Source organism: Rhododendron vialii, chromosome 5a (assembly GCF_030253575.1).
Source record: "Rhododendron vialii isolate Sample 1 chromosome 5a, ASM3025357v1".
In the NCBI taxonomy this organism is placed as follows: Eukaryota; Viridiplantae; Streptophyta; class Magnoliopsida; order Ericales; family Ericaceae; genus Rhododendron; species Rhododendron vialii.
Window position 1 is genome coordinate 6,613,179 of NC_080561.1, and position 17,453 is coordinate 6,630,631.

General features: G+C 38.4%; 2 protein-coding genes and 1 long non-coding RNA gene across 3 annotated transcripts; all 3 read left to right on the forward strand.

The window, feature by feature from the left end:
• The first annotated feature begins 477 nt into the window (after nt 1-477).
• On the forward strand, nt 478-6,875 carry LOC131327428 (translation initiation factor IF3-1, mitochondrial). The gene is made up of 8 exons (XM_058360588.1): nt 478-877; nt 1,537-1,627; nt 2,451-2,518; nt 4,116-4,214; nt 4,378-4,434; nt 4,942-5,010; nt 5,687-5,746; nt 5,850-6,875. Exons 1-8 carry the CDS (start codon nt 686-688, stop codon nt 6,621-6,623), a joined length of 1,410 nt encoding a protein of 469 aa, XP_058216571.1. The 5' UTR covers nt 478-685; the 3' UTR covers nt 6,624-6,875.
• Nucleotides 6,876-8,404: 1,529 nt separating this feature from the next.
• On the forward strand, nt 8,405-11,561 carry LOC131327430 (monooxygenase 2-like). The gene is made up of 5 exons (XM_058360592.1): nt 8,405-8,625; nt 8,941-9,087; nt 9,765-9,833; nt 10,060-10,463; nt 10,873-11,561. The coding sequence occupies exons 1-5, from the start codon at nt 8,549-8,551 to the stop codon at nt 11,421-11,423; spliced, it is 1,248 nt and encodes a 415-aa protein (XP_058216575.1). The 5' UTR covers nt 8,405-8,548; the 3' UTR covers nt 11,424-11,561.
• Nucleotides 11,562-12,987: 1,426 nt separating this feature from the next.
• Nucleotides 12,988-16,413, forward strand: LOC131327431 (uncharacterized). The gene is made up of 5 exons (XR_009200300.1): nt 12,988-13,234; nt 14,645-14,743; nt 14,907-14,963; nt 15,514-15,582; nt 16,173-16,413. It is a non-coding gene; the product is annotated as an uncharacterized LOC131327431 (long non-coding RNA).
• The last annotated feature ends 1,040 nt before the right edge of the window (nt 16,414-17,453 follow it).

The following is a 17,453-nucleotide window of genomic DNA, read 5'->3' on the forward strand; positions in this document are numbered from 1 at the left end:
TTTTGTCTATTAAATACTACATCAATTTTGAACTATCATGATAACTGTTTTATCGACATCTTGCATGTGGCTCTCAGACAACACTGACAGCCGAATTATTTTACCGCTGAATGCATTCTTCATTTGATTTGATTGTGTTGTTTGTCTTTATGTGTCCAATTTGTCTTTTTCAATTGTATTAGACCTACACGGCAGATTGTAATATTCTCTTATCAATTAAATTCTCTCTCCTTCTAAAAACAAATCAATTTTAAATGAGTTTTTTCAACGAGCAAATATGAATTTGAACTCGAATAGTTTGATTCGTTTATCGGTTTGGATCCAGCGAGAAGAGTGTAAAGTTTAATCTAAATCGTTAATATTAATAATTAATGGCTCAAATTTGTTAAATTTTTTACAGATAAAAATATAAAAGTATTATGGTATAACTAATAAAATATTTAAAATAATTTTGGACCATTGAAAATGCTAACCGGGGTCAAGCCAGATTCTATGGGTTTTGTATACAGGGCACTATTGGATACTCCGTTTGGCGATACCCAGATTGACATCGACGATCGGTTAGGGCTTCTCTGTGTGCGTGTGTCCACTGTCCGAGTTCACACAATTCTTCGGGTAGTGTAGAGCAATCAAGAGATACCCTTTAACTGATATATACATATGTGCAACTGAATTAAGAGGCAGAATGGCATACTGGGGCCGAATCAGGCAAGCGACGGTCACATGCTTGTCAACCCAGTACAGAAGATGCCATCTTCTCAATCAAACTACTGCGAACCCAATAACTAGGGTTCTCAAGAGCCCCACCGCGTTCGTCATTCGCGAGACCCAGATCGAGTTTGGCAACGGCGTCAGGTTCTTCGCCGCCCCAGTTCAGGTAATTGCACTGTTATGGCGCATTAATTTTTGATTTTTATTCACATTTTTGTTTTCAAAAGTCTACAAGCACAACTTTAGAACCCCACCCAGGGAACGCAACTGTGTCCCGAACCCTTCTGTGTATGCGGGTCCACGTGCATTTAGGGAGGCTAAACGGACCAAGCTACTCGAGTCAGAACTCATTGTTCGTTTGTTGAAAGCTTGTTCGAGATTGGTTTGTTGCATGAACAAACCAAGCTTGAACATTTTTTGGAAGCACGTTAGTATTTCCAACCAAGCTTGAACAAGCTATTACTCGGCTCGTTCAGCTTATTATGTACAAAAAAATCTAAGCTACTTGAGATTGGCTCCTGATTGGCTTGATTAAAGCTTGTTTGAGATTGACTCGTCTCATAAACAAGCGAAGCTTGCACATATTTTTGAAGCTTGTTATATTTCAAACCAACCTTGATCAACTACCTGCTTGGCTCGTTTATCACCCCGACGTGCATTCTGGAAAGTTTTGTTCTGATACGTTTTTAAGTGTCCGGAACCGATGCGGGTTAGATGGGCTCTGAATACAGTTGTGTTGGGAATCCTGTTTTTAAGTTGTGCTCCTAGCATTGCTCTTGTGCTTTCGGGTTAAGGATAATTAGTGGTGGCATGACTGAATTACAGGCCAAGTCGAAGCAGGAAGAGAAAGACACGAGTCGCCAACGGTTGAACGAGAAAATTACGGCGGAATTTGTTAGGCTTGTAACAGAGGAAGGTATGTCTCATAAAGTTCTGGAATTTAGGGTTGAGCAGCTTGAGCTGTTTGGTTATACAACTTATACTTTTAATATGTTTGTTTGGTAATTCCATATTGTGTACGGTTTGAAAAGTTTGTTTCATAATCAGATGGAGCTCAAATCCTGTGTACTCATTTTTCCCTGCACCAGGGTTTGGCGCATTTGCGGTCATTAGATCATGCAGGAATTTTCTTATCCCTTGAAATTTCCACATGATCTGATGGCTGAAAATTCAAGGGAACTCCGGTATGGAAAAAATTGGGTACGGAGTGTGTGAATTTTGAATGAATGGGTAAAGAGAATTTGGAGGGGAGTCAGATGAGCTATGTGTTTCCTCACTTTAAGAGCGCAGTTGGTGTAAGTAATTGGTGAGAACTGAGAAGTGATAAGACACAATGAGGAAGAGAGTTCTCTCTGATGTTTGGACTACAGATTGAGTGGAAATGATGGGGATGTGGGATAGTTTGGAGAGGAAGAGAACTATATTATCTAACCAGTTTTGTTTTCTCTCCAAAAAAGGGTGAGATTTCGAATTTTTGAGAGAAACAAAATTGCCCATGAAAATACAAACAAAGAGAAGTAAACCTCACCCATGTCCTTGTTTCTCATGCTTTACTTTCCAACTCCTCAAAATGTGATAGTGAGAAAACACAGTCGTTTATTTTCTTCAGTATTGTTGGTCGCAATTCACGACATTATATAAAATAGTGAGGAGATGGCTTCCCGATTGTATGGTGGGTGATTTATGTTTTGAGTGCACACTTTTTTGAACAACTATTTTAAAATTTGTGTATTATGCAGGGCATTGTGTTGTGTCAAGGAGGGAAGCTTTAGAACGTGCGAGACGTCTCAATCTTGATTTAGTTGAGGTGAACTTTGTCATTCTAATATCAATTTACTTAAGCTAGAAGTTGTTAGCCCTCTATTTGTTTGGATAAAAGCAAAAATAACAAAAGCTACTCATCTGGCACAAACTTTTCTGGTTTCCTATTTGAAATATTCCCAGGCATAGTTTCTTTCTATGGCCTACTATCAAGATTAGACTTCATAGTTGGGCTATGCTTAAGGACTGGGGTACCATGCCTCCAGCTCTCTAAAATTATTCCCCACCTGTAACTCAGAGGCGGCTCTATGTAGGGCAATGCATGGTCAATTGTACACCCAAATAATTTTTTATTTTTTTGCTTAGAATACATGTAAAAATTATGTGTTAATTTTTTTTGAACACCCAACTTAAATACCATTGAACACTCAATTCTAATAGTCTTGAACACCTAACCCAAAAAAAAATGGAACCCTGAACCCAAAACTAGTTAAACACTCAAATCACAATCCAATTATAGCCCATCAATCTAGATAATTTGAACACCTAACACATTACCTCAAATAAAGATCCTGTTCATAATTAAAACATTGAGAAAAGAAAGAGAGAAAAAAAGAATCTATAGGTGTAATATGCTCTGCCTTCTCTCTCCATTTTTATTGTCGATGGTCTAAATGTGTTAATTTCGTATTCATTACAAACTACTTTTTTTTTGGGTCTAGTTAGCTTTTGAATTACGGACAAAGCTATTAAAAAAAACTCAACTAAATTGCAAACCACATTACCTTTAATATTCTTCGAATTTAAGACTGCGATAGAAAATCTCATCATGTCATCCTAAAGAACGACATATTTTCGAGAAAGTCAGCCCCAACGTACTCGCAACAATTTCTTTCAAAAGGTTTTTGGTAGGTTAATATAGTTAAACGTTGGCACAAAATATGAGAACTCATCTAGGATATATCCCCTTTATTCTCGAAACATTTTCTATTACGGAACACAACTTTCAAAAAAAAAAAAAAATTAAAATAGTATATATTTTTAAGTTTTCATTTCGCTTGGTATTTAAGTTTTTACTAGAATAGAGGTTATGTTTTCTGACCACACTATTTATACAATCAGATGAGATTTTGTACGTATATCATTGGCTAATAGATCAGCTAGTAGAGTTGAGGCAAATTCTGAACACCCTACTTCAAATTCTTGGGGCCCCACTGCTGTAACTTTCCCTTCTTTGCGGGCAATGTACAGTTTCAGAGAACTTTTGCATTTTGAAACCTCAGCAACTTTGGCAAGACGAGATTTTGAGAGGTTTTGTTGCAAATGATATCACAGTATCAGAAGGAAGCTTGCTTTGCAACTGTGGTCAAGTACATATAGAGGAATAGAGTTCCAAAGTTATTAGAAAACTGCATGCACAACCTAATTTGCTTCTGGACTAAATTGTTCATGATGTTAGGAGTGCTCCTATCTGTTCGGTGGAACCACCTACCCACCCTTTTGTTGTAATGGTTATCTTGCATTATAAAGAAAAGAGTAAAATGCGATAATTCGTTTACTCTCTCATACTTTTAGTTACTTATGGTAGCCGGAATTTTTTTCGCGTATGGTTTCCTTAGTTATATTGGTCTCATCTTGTACAGGTTCAACGAAATGCTAAACCACCTGTTTGTAAGCTCGCGGACTACCACAAGGAGAAGTACAAACAACAAATAAAGGAAAAAGACCGTGCTAAAAGCAAGGTAATGGGTTTTGTGCTCTTGATACAGTCTATGCAATTGATCAAGTGGATTGGCTGATATTTTCAATATGATGTATCTTCATTTTGGTTTCTAGCTAATCACCATCAGAATCGCTTTAGAGACTCATTATCAACTTGTTTGTTATGTCTATCTCTTAGTGCAGTCTGAAGTGACTTTACGGAAAGGAGATTGCAAAGAAGTTCGGTTTTCTGTTAAAACTGTAAGATCTTTATCTGATAATTTGTTCTTTGTTTTACATTCCTGTGTTTATACTTCCTGAAGCTTGTACTATAGAAAGCTAATATAAATATCATATTATCATGGATGCCATCGATTTATTCTTTAAAAGCAGGAGAGCAATAAAATTCTCCCAACTCTTTCCAACGTTGTTGATTAAGCTCTGTGTAAATAGTAAATACTGTTTGGAATTTGTATTAGATTGTAGATGCCCCTTTCACCCAATATCTCATGAGATACAGGATGGTCCAATGGAACCATCCCATGAGTTGATAGTCTGTCCGAATAATTATTTTACCTACCTAAGGAGTTAAACAATTTAACTTATCCCAGGATTTGTGGCTAACTGATTAGGCATTTGAAAATTTTGAACAATCGAGTTTCAAACTCAGGTTCCATAGTTGTGAATTAAATAATATCCAAAAATAATAAGTGAAGTTAAAGAATGTTTAATAGATAGTACAAAAATATTATATTGTTCTATTTTCAGGAACAAAAAGATCTCCAAATGAAAGCAGATACGGTGAAGAGGTTGATGGACCGTGGTTATCGAGTCAAGGTACTCTCTATAATTCTACCCTTTTTCTTAAGACAACTTGCTGATTACTGTTACCCCGTTAATGTACTAGGAGTTATTTTGCAGCATTGTTTAGCGCTGATATTGCTTTTTTGTAATGGCTAAAAGAATCTACCTGGAAGTTTTTACTGTACAACCTTTTTTTGAAATTCACCTAATATTGAAACAGAGCTATAGTTATTGAGCTTTGTACCCACACTTTTATTGAAATTCACGTAATATTTAAACAGAGCTATAGATATTGAGCTTTGTACCCACACTTATTCACACACATCTCGTGCTTTGAACATTGAAATTTTTATTTTTTCCAGAAGATCTGGAACATAACCCAATATAGTAAATTGTGAATACCTGATCAGGTTTCGTTGGTGAACTTTGATAGATCAACTGTCTCTGCATTTATAATGGTCTTCTAGATGCAAAGACTGTAGAGTGGCAATTTAAGTAATTTTGCCTGCATGACAGGGAAATGTTTTGAACAACAAGCATTAGAAACTTCCAGATGAGAACAAATCTCAGAATTTGTGCTCCTCTCTGTATTTTGTCCCAAAACTTGCCTTTTGTACTACACATTATTTGTGTCAGAGAGCTATACCAACTATTTTGCCCTTCTTTTTTTCATAAGCTAACTATTTCACATTTTATAAATCTTGAATAGTGTATGGCCTTGGGTAAGGAAGATGACTTGGGGGGAATCTTATCTCGTCTCAGCGCTCTGGTATCGCCTCATCTTTTTAACCTTCTCCTGCATTCTCCATTCTTGAGATTGTTCTTTATGTCTTGCATTTTTATGCACCCTTTACTTTATTCGCTTTATCCAGATTGAAGATGTTTCTGTCGTGGAAAGTGGACCCAGGGTGGAAAAAAAACACGCTTATGTTATTGTCAGGCATGTGAAGTTTGGCCCATCAAAGAAAGGCTCAGGAAAGAAAGTTTCCAACGTTGTTGCCGATAGTACTGTGGTCCAAAGCCCTGTCCAGTCTGAAGACATTTTGGGTCATGACTCAGAATTTGAAACGGATGGTGAAAACCTTTCGGAAGAGGCAGAAACGCATATTCCAGACAAGAAAAATGATACTTGGTCAGCCCTTGAGGCAGACGATGATTATGACAGTGTGTTTGATTTGGGGGTTGAGGCAAAGACTGGAAAGAATTCTGGAGATGCACCAACGAATCCTGCACCAAATAGGTTTTCAGACATCAGCCCCAGACCTGTTGATCCTGTAAGAAAAGAAACGGTTTTACCTTCCCCAGTAGAGCCGAGGAATAATAACCCACCTCCAAAATCAGTGGACGGCAAGGGCACCAGTTTTGGTATTTTTAGTGCTTCAAAAGGTAACGATTCTCCTGATAGACATGGTCTACCAGCAGAAGTTAGTAATAGGTACAAGAAAGGAAATTCTTCTGATTCAAGAAGACACCCTATGCCTCGAGGGGTTTCAGAAAACGCATGCACACCCTTGTCAGACACCAATAGAGGTGGAAGGCCAGGAGTTGATAGTGGCGAACAAGGGAAATGGGGGATATTCAGCACAGAGAGCTCGAATGGGGTACCGAGCAGGAATTCTGAAAGCTATTCGAAATTTCGACGATAGTACCCATACAGTGAGTTTCGCAAGCCATGCTTCTCGACTTGTGGTACCAATAATGCGGCGGTGACAGTTCCTTAGTTTAGGCTACCCTGGTTTATTTGTCAGCATTGGGATTGTAATGTTACTGCTCCTACATGATGTTGATGCATGCCCTGGTTCGTAAGGGATGAAAGTTTTGTAACAGAACTAATTTAATAGTCTTTGTAGACGTATTATTCTTGATATGCAGGATAATCCCTGATATTTATACTTTTATCGGTACAGGAGGCACTGGTTCCCCAACTGCAGGAGTAGTCAACCTCTTATAGTGGCTGCCCACCAAAATCAAGCTTCATCGTTAAACATAAAAGAGCAATAACTACTTTTTGATCGTTAGAAACACCCATAACCTCTAAAATAGATTCCGTTCTCTTTTAGCCACTCCTCCGCCGCTAATGGTATTCTATAGAGCTAGCCCGAGAATGTTGGAGTTACAAGTTTCATAAACTGGTCACAGATAGTGCTATGCGGCTGGTATGATGAACTTGCCTTTGCACTCGTCTGGACGTGCATTGCCGCATCATTTTTCGATGTCGGTGCCAAGATTTCTATAAACAAGTTGTCTTGGCAAACCATTTTTCTGAAATGTTGTCATTTGATCGCATGCTGGTACATACCTTCTTGCACAAATGCAGTGAATTTGAATTTCCGTGTTGCGTCTTCAAAAACTAACAACAATAATGTAATCCACATTGTTTTCATTTTCTAAAGTTAACTTTTACAAAAGCAATATAATTTGCATTATTGGTTTGAATGGCTACTGTTGCGACTTCAACAACTACTACAAATAAACCCAATGGATTTGGATAATTGAGCATGAAAAAATAATAAGTGATTTTCCCTCATGAGGTCACACGTTTGAATTCCACGGAGGAAAAACATTTCAAATCTTGGAATCATTGGAGGGTTTGTCGTGTCGTTAACTGTAGGGTACCGAAATTAGTGGAGATGCGCATAAGGTGATCCGGACATCCGATTATAAAAAATTAAAAAAACTACTGCTACTGGGAATAGCCTCCAAGAAGCCTGACATGGAATGCATATCACTACACTTGTGTCCAAACTTACATACGCAAGGGCTGCCATCAGCATTATCTATCTTTATTATCCTTAAATTTTTATTGGTCAGGTGACATTGCAATAATTGCGGTCTGATGCTAAGGACAATCCTCCCCTTGTGAGAATGTAGACTAGCCTATATGTGAGACATCCACACCACCCCTCCATACCCCATCCATCCATGCTCCTATTTCCTTCGTCCACATCTCGGGTATGAAATTATGATCCGAACCGTTTAAATCGTAGGACACACATAAAGTACAAGTCTCCAGAATATCTATATGATCTGACATCGATAGATGCATGAACACGTTGCAAATTGTTATGCAAATTTAATGGTAAATATACTCTACGGTTTATCCTTAAAATTTACGGGCAAAGTGTAACTTATTCCAACACGTACACATACACATATATATCTCAGATATCTGATCATTCCGGTATTTCGTAGTCTTGTAGATTTTTGCAAGTTCTACGAGATGAACGATTCTGATCATAGTTTTGAATTCGAGATATGGATGAAAATTGAAAGCATAGAGGAGGGCATGGAGGGATGAGGTTTGGGGAGGAGCTCATCCCCCCACATGCATATCCATGGACGAAAACTGGTTTTGGTTTATAATAATCTTTAAAAATCTAGTGAAGAAATAATGTGACATCTTCTTTTGACAAGAGTTCAACATTTTTTAGGTGGATTTCTCTCTTATTATATACTGTCGTCACATGGGTCCCATGTGATATGTCTTCCTTATTTCAGACTTCCAGTATTCTTTTTCTTTTCTTCAAACATAGAACATAGAAAAACAGCTCTCAGAGACAGAAATACTATCATGGAAGGGGTTGAAGCAGAAATTGTGATTGTTGGAGCTGGGATTGCTGGACTCACCACATCCTTGGGACTTCACAGGTACCAACAAGCATATCCGTAATCTATTTTTTACAGAAATTTCAGTAGGTGTAAGCAGTGTTCTAAAAGTTACTAGGTGCTAGTTGGACGGAGAAGGAGACTAGCTTTCTAGGCGGCCAACTAGTCGGGGCCTGGGCCGTTTTTATGTTGGCATTGGACCCCGCCAACTAGTCGGGGCCTGGGCCGTTTTTATGTTGGCATTGGACCCCGCATAGTACCAAGGCGCCGACCAGTCGGTTGGCTAGACCAATTTTTGGAAACAAAGGGTGTGAGTACTAGGAATTGTTGGTTTATTATTATTATTTTTTTCTGTAGGTTAGGAATCCGGAGCTTGGTACTGGAGTCATCAGAGAGTTTGAGAGTGACTGGATTTGCATTCGCAACATGGTCAAACGCTTGGAGAGCATTGGATGAAATCGGCGTCGGCGACTCCCTCCGCCAACAACATCACCAACTCTATGGGTAAATATCATTTTCTCCAAATTGGGTCTTCAACTTGAGAAGTTTTTGGGTGCAAGTAGGGTATAGTTCATGTGGTACTGGTACCCGAGCACGCAATCGAGTCGTCCAAACGTGTTTTGCACGGCTAAGATTTGAGAGAGAGAGAAGGAGGAGAGAGAGTGTTCGGATCTGGATCGTTCAAAACACATTTGGATGGCTCGGATGTGCATTGGGAACCGCCAGGTAATTATCATTTTCTCCATATTGGATCTTCTACTTGAGAAGTTTTTGGGTGCAAATAGGGTATAGTCCACGTGGTATCCGAGCACGCATCCGAGTCGTCCCAACGTGTTTTGAATGGCCAGAATTTTAGAGGGAGAGATAGAGAGAGGAGAGAGAGTGGTTGACTGAGGAGGAGAGAGAGTGTTCGGTTATGGGCCGTCCAAAACACGTTTGGACGGCTCAGATGCGCGCTGGGTACCGCCACGTGGTACCCAAATATGGTATACCTACGTTCAAAATGGTGAATCTAAGAACGATCCGCATCCATATAAAGTAGGTTTGCATTCTCACACAAAATAAGCCGCGAAATTGCGCATTCCAAATCCCTACTTCCCTCACCTTGTTGCTTTTGATGAATGCTTTTGTTTACTACTAGTAATAAACACTGCCTGTTTTGTGTTTTGAGATGTGTCCAGGATAGTGGCTGCATCTACGATTTCGGGGCTTCCCACTTCAGAAATATCATTTACGACCAAAGCGAGCTGGTGAGTTTTCCATGGAGAAGTTTAAGCACACACTGTGCATATGGCTTTGAGTTTGGACAGTACCATTGATTTCAGAATTACCATTGCCACATTCTTTTATGTGCACAATACTTCAAAACGGATCTCATTTCCCTTGAGAAAAATGTTACTACTTCTGAATTTTCTGCATCGAAATTGTTTCTCCCCAAGGTCCATTTTTTCGCATTTTCTTCCCTTCGGTGTGCAGTGGACACCAAGAACTTCGATGCTTAAGAAGGAAGGTGTTACTGGAAACCCTTCAGAAGGAGCTTCCCAGTGGCACCATAAGGTTCTCATCCAAAGTGGTTTCTATTCAAGAGGAGGAATCAGGAGGTTGCTTTAAGCTGGTCCATCTTGCAAATGGTTCCGTGGTAAAAGCCAAGGTGCTGATTGGGTGTGATGGGGTGAATTCAGTGGTGTCAAAGTGGTTGGGCTTCAAGAAACCGACTTTCGTGGGCCGATCCACCATTAGGGGGTTTGCAGATTTCAAAGGCAGCCACGGTTTTGAGCCCAAATTCCTGCAGTTCTTCGGAAAGGGCGTGCGATCCGGTTTCCTCCCTAGTAATGAAGACACAGTGTATTGGTTTTTAACGTTCAATCCCTCCACTAAAGGTTAGAACCCTCTCATGCCATATTTTGCTTGTATGCAAATAGAAAAAATTAGGTGCACAAGTCCGATTGCATAAGTGCGCTGGAAGCTCCAGATTATCGGTTTAAGAAACTTTTGTAGACTGCATTTCAAAATTTTCGATTTTCCTATGCGAATTATGGGGGGCGCTCCTTCAATTGTATGTTGGCACGCGATCCTGATTTATTCCTAAATCCTAATGCCTCTCTAGCCCAATGCACTTCTCGTCATTGATCATTTCTCGAGATTCTTACATGATTCTTCTACGGTTGGGAGTGCATTGGGATACGAGGGCATAGGAATTTGGGACAGGAGGATCCATAAACCTATAGAATTTGGTGTGCTAATAATTACCTTCTTTTATTAATGTTATGCATTCGTCGAACGATATAGACAAAGAGGTGGAGGAAAACCCAGCTAAGATGAAAGAATTTGTTCTTAGCAACCTTGGCAAAGTACCAGACAAAGTAAAAGCTGTTGTGGAGATCACTGAACTCGACAATATTGCTTGTTCTCCGTTAAGCTTCAGACGTCCGTGGGAGCTTTTCTGGGCAAATACCAGCAAAGGCAATGTTTGTGTCGCGGGCGATGCGCTCCACCCGATGACACCAGACATCGGGCAGGGCGGGTGCGCAGCGCTGGAAGACAGTGTCATTCTAGCTAGGTGTTTAGCAGAGGCCTTGAGGGAAAAGCCGAGCGGCGGAACGGAAGAGGGAGATGGGAAAGAGGAGTACAAGAGGATTGAGAAAGGGTTGAAGTTGTTTGCTAGAGAGAGGAAGTGGAGAGGGTTTGTGCTCATCAGTGCTGCTTATATGGTGGGTTCTGTACAACAGAGTAGTGGGGTTGTGGTGAATTTCTTGAGGGATAAAGTGTTGGCTACTTTTCTGGTTGGAATGTTGTTGAAGATGGCTGATTTTGATTGTGGCAAGCTGAGTCTTTCTTGAAGTTGAACCAATCGGCACTTGTGTGTCTTTGTTTTTTTGTACAACTTTTTGGGCATTCAATTGGAGACTTTTGTACTTCTTTTTGGATCTTCTTGCTATGAAATTTGACAAAATTAGTGACTTGAATTTCTCCACCAACGTTGTTTTGTTTTGCAATCTCCTACTTTTTAGAAAATGACAAAAAAATTATACTCCAATAATAGCAAAAATTCAAGGAAATATAGGTGCAACCATTACAACAAGAATAAGCCCTTACTGATACTCTTCGTCGGGCGAACCACTCAATTTTGACCTATGAATTTTGAAAACGACTTTACTGATATTCGATTGTGTTGACTTTTTATGAGAAGTCATAAAAAAATATTTCTAAAAGAATGAGTGGTTCAAATCATATTTGCAAGACTTGAAGCGGGCCCCGTAGAAACATATTTGTGGGGGATTATGTGTGCAAACAGACTTTCCGAATGTCATACAGAATGTGTGGCATTTCGTGAGGACATTTGATTTTCACCACAAAATGCAATGCCGGTGGCTGGGCTCATAATATCAAGAATGTCATTGCCACATCAGCTAGTGGGAGTGTGGTAAGTGTCACTCGACCCTCAATTTCAAGTGAATTTTTTTTACTTTTGCACTAAGGTAATTCAGTTAGGCACTTACCGGTATTTGGACAACTTAGTATTTTATACAAATAATGTAAAAATTTCTTTTAACAAATTGAACAATATGGCCCATAACAATAATAGCTTAATGGCTTTCCATTTGAAAACCACAAGAAAGTCGGTCCAAATTTTCATCTTTTGAATTAAAAAAAACAACACACGACAAAACGTAATTATATGGAATGTTTACGCAACCTCCATCTTCTCATTTTGTGGACAACGGACAACAACAAAAGTGGAAAATTTGGACCGACTAAATTGCAAACCACATTAACTTGAATAATATTCTTCGAATTTAAGACTGCGATAGAAAATCTCATCATGCCATCTTAAAGAATGACATATTTTCGAGAAAGTCAACCCCAACATACTTGCCACAATTTCTTTCAAAAGGTTTTTGGTAGGTTAATACAGTTAAACGTTGGCACAAAATATGAGAACTCATCTAGGATAACTATAAATATATCCCTTTATTCTCAAAACATTGTCTATTACGGAACACAACTTTCAAAAAAAAAAAAATTTAAAATAGTATATATTTTTAAGTTTTCATTTTGCTTGGTATTTAATTTTTTTACTAGAATAGAGGTTATGTTTTCTGACCTCACTATTTATACAATGAGATGAGATTTTGTACATATGTCATTGGCTAATAGATCAGCTAGTAGAGTTAAGGCAAATTCTGAACATTGTACTTCAAATTCCTGGAGTCCCACTTCTGTAACTTGCCTTCTTTGTGGGCAACGTACAGTTTCTGAGAACTTTTGCGTTTTGAAACCTCAGCAATTTTGGCAAGATGAGATTTTGAGAGGTTTTGTTGCAAATGATTTCACAGTATCATAAGGAAGCTTGCTTTGCCACTATGGTCAAGCACATATAGATCGAGGAATAGAGTTCCAAAGTTATTAGAGGACTGCATGCACAACCTAATTTGCTTCTGGACTAAATTGTTATTGATGTTAGAAGTGCTCCTATCTGTTCGGTGGAACCACCTACCCACCCTTTTGTTGTAATGGTTATCTTGCATTATAAAGAAAAGAGTAAAATACGATAATTCGTTTACTCACTCTCATACTTTTAGTTACTTATGGTAGCCAGAATTTTTTTCGCGTATGGTTTCCTTAGTTATATTGGTCTCATCTTGTACAGGTGTTTGTCTATTTTACTTACAGTCGACGAATCGAGTAAGAGTTGTTGAGCGTGCTGGAAATGTGGGTGTTTGTGGTGATGGAGTTTGGTTTCTTGCCGTATTTCAGGACTTCTCTGGAAGCAAACTTATTGAAGTGAATGGAGATGAAAGAAGAACAACAAAATGGACTTTATTATTCCTCGAGGTAGAAGTCAATCGACTATGAGAACACAATCGAACAGACAGTTATGTTACAAGCTACTCCTAGAGCAAGAAATGTAAAGTACAGATAAAAGTAGAAGCCTTTGGGCGATTGATTGGGGGTCCTAAATATCTTCTATTCTTGTATTTATAGGCTGTCATCGACTTGAAATTCAAATCATATGGAATTCCCTCCTTCGATTTGAATTAAGTGGCTCCATGCTCCCTATTTTTGCTCCACCACCCGCACGAGGCGGTTACTTCTCCATGATCTCACATGTTCCAATCGTTGTAATTACTTCAACTGCCTGCTTGCATTAACTGTCTTGCCCACGATCTGTATATGATGCATATTCCGAAACGTGTTCAGTTGAATATCAACCGTCGATCAGTCCACTTGATTTTCCTTAACAGGCTTTACATTGCATTTTTATTAATTAGTCTAAAACGTGTTGACACGTGTAACATTTTGACCCAATCGATCATATTAGACTAAAATACTAAATTATGGTGTAAACAACAGGTTCAACGAAATGTTAGACCCAATCGATCATATTAGACTAAGAGTTGTTGAGCGTGCTGGAAATGTGGGTGTTTGTGGTGATGGAGTTTGGTTCCTTGCCGTATTTCAAGACTTCTCTGGAAGCAAACTTATTGAAGTGAATGGAGATGAAAGAAAAACAACAAAATGGACTTTATTATTCCTCGAGGTAGAAGTCAATCGACTATGAGAACACAATCGAACAGACAGTTATGTTACAAGCTACTCCTAGAGCAAGAAATGTAAAGTACAGATAAAAGTAGAAGCCTTTGGGCGATTGATTGGGGGTCCTAAATATCTTCTATTCTTGTATTTATAGGCTGTCATCGACTTGAAATTCAAATCATATGGAATTCCCTCCTTCGATTTGAATTAAGTGGCTCCATGCTCTCTATTTTTGCTCCACCACCCGCACGAGGCGGTTACTTCTCCATGATCTCACATGTTCCAATCGTTGTAATTACTTCAACTGCCTGCTTGCATTAACTGTCTTGTCCACGATCTGTATATGATGCATATTCCGAAACGTGTTCAGTTGAATATCAACCGTCGATCAGTCCACTTGATTTTCCTTAACAGGCTTTACATTGCATTTTTATTAATTAGTCTAAAACGTGTTGACACGTGTAACATTTTGACCCAATCGATCATATTAGACTAAAATACTAAATTATGGTGTAAACAACAGGTTCAACGAAATGCTAAACCACCTGTTTGTAAGCTCGCGGACTACAACAAGGAGAAGTACAAACAACAAATAAAGGAAAAAGACCGTGCTAAAAGCAAGGTAATGGGTTTTGTGCTCTTGATACAGTCTATGCAATTGATCAAGTGGATTGGCTGATATTTTCATTATGATGTATCTTCATTTTGGTTTCTAGCTAATCACCATCAGAATCGCTTTAGAGACTCATTATCAACTTGTTTGTTATGTCTATCTCTTAGTGCAGTTTGAAGTGACTTTACGGAAAGGAGGTTGCAAAGAAGTTCGGTTTTCTGTTAAAACTGTAAGATCTTTATCTGATAATTTGTTCTTTGTTTTACATTCTCGTGTTTATGCTTCCTGAAGCTCGTACTTTAGAAAGCTAATATAAATATCATATTATCATGGATGCCATCGATTTATTCTTTAAAAGCAGGAGAGCAATAAAATTTTCCCAACTCTTTCCAACGTTGTTGATTAAGCTCTGTGTAAATAGTAAGTACTGTTTGGAAATTTGTATTAGATTGTAGATGCCCCTTTCACCCAATATCTCATGAGATACAGGATGGTCCAATGGAACCATCCCATAAGTTGATGGTTCGTCCGAATAATTATTTTACCTACCTATGGAGTTAAACAATTTAACTCATCCCAGGATTTGTGGCTAACTGCTTAGGCATTTGAAAATTTTGAACAATCGAGTTATCAAGCTCAGGTTCCATAGTTGTGAATTAAATAATATCCAAAAATAATAAGTGAAGTTAAAGAATGTTTAATAGATAGTACAAACATAGTATATCGTTTTGTTTGCATGGAATGGAGGTATCACAATTAGATACAGCTGCTATTTTCAGGAACAAAAAGATCTCCAAATGAAAGCAGATACGGTGAAGAGGTTGATGGACTGTGGTTATCGAGTCAAGGTACTCTCTATAATTCTACCCTTTTTCTTAAGACAACCTGCTGATTATTGTTACCCCGCTAATGTACTAGGAGTTATTTTGGAGCATTGTTTAGCGCTGATATTGCTATTTTGTAAAGGCTAAAAGAATCTACCTGGAAGTTTTTACCGTACAATCTTTTTTTGAAATTCACCTAATATTGAAACAGAGCTATAGTTATTGAGCTTTGTACCCACACTTTTATTGAAATTCATGTAATATTTAGACCTGGAACATAACTCAATACAGTAAATTGTGAATACTTGATCTGGTTTTGTTGGTGAACTTTGATAGATCAACTGTCTCTGCGTTTATAATGGTCTTCTAGATGCAAAGACTGTAGAGTGGCATTTTAAGTAATTTTGCTTGCATGACAGGGAAATGTTTTGAATAACAAGCATTAGAAACTTCGAAATGAGAACAAATCTCAGAATGTGTGCTCTTCTCTCTGTATTTTGTCCCAAAACTTGCCTTTTGTACTGCACATTATTTGTGTCCGAGAGCTATACCAACTATTTTGCCCTTCTTTTTTTCATCAGCTAACTATTTCACATTTTATAAGTCTTGAATAGTGTATGGCCTTGGGTAAGGAAGATGACTTGGGGGGAATCTCATCTCGTTTTAGCGCTCTGGTATCGCCTCATCTTTTTAACCATCTCTTGCATTTCTCCATTCTTGAGATTGTTCTTTATGTCTTGTATTTTTATGCACCCTTTACTTTATTCGCTTTATCCAGATTGAAGATGTTTTTGTCGTGGAAAGTGGACCCAGGGTGGAAAAAAAACATGCTTATGTTATTGTTGGGCATGTGAAGTTTGGCCCATCAAAGAAAGGCTCAGGAAGAGGCAGAAACGCATATTCCAGACAAGAAAAATGATACTTGGTCAGCCCTTGAGGCAAACGATGATTATGACAGTGTGTTTGATTTGGGGGTTGAGGCAAAGACTGGAAAGAATTCTGGAGATGCACCAATGAATCCTGCACCAAATAGGTTTTCAGACATCAGCCCCAGACATGTTGATCCTGTAAGAAAAGAAACGGTTTTACCTTCCCCAGTAGAGCCGAGGAATAATAACCCACCTCCAAAATCAGTGGACGGCAAGGACACTAGTTTTGGTATATTTAGTGCTTCAAAAGGTAATGATACTCCCGATAGACATGGTCTATGACCGCGTCGTTCCGTGTCAAAAATAAATTTATAAAAATCAAGAATTAACTACTACTCCGTAGAATAATGGTTAAGACCGAGTATCGTTCCAACGGGGACTGAATGGCTAAGTTACGACAAATTCGATTAGTTTGCAGATTAGTTCAGAAAGAAAAGAGTTGATTGATTTGGTTTGTTCGGAATAACCTAATTAAATTAAAACAATGAATTAAAAGGTTTGAAAACGATGGAGGAAAATATCTAGGGTTTGGAATCCACTCCGACCACATAACAAACAATATGCATAGGTTAGGTTTATTTATTCGAATCAAAAGGGATTATCGCTAGTACTTGCAAATCCTAACAATAATCGTCAAGAAAATAATCATGTTATTAAAAGGCATAAACTATCCCATAGCACGGACCGTCTTTCAGTAACACGATTTGGCCACCTAACGGCACGATCCGTTTTACGAGCATAATCTATCTCAGAACTCTAACCACAATCGATGAAAACCATTGCAAAACTAGGTATTTGAAATCCAGAATACAAATACTCAATAGATAAGAAAAAGTAAAATCATTCCATTCAATTGAAACGGAAAGGATTCTTAGTCTCACAATCGATCCGAATAATAAACCTAAAACCCATACATAAAATAGAGTTACTTGGTGTGAAGTTTCATCTTCCCCCTAGACAAGGGAT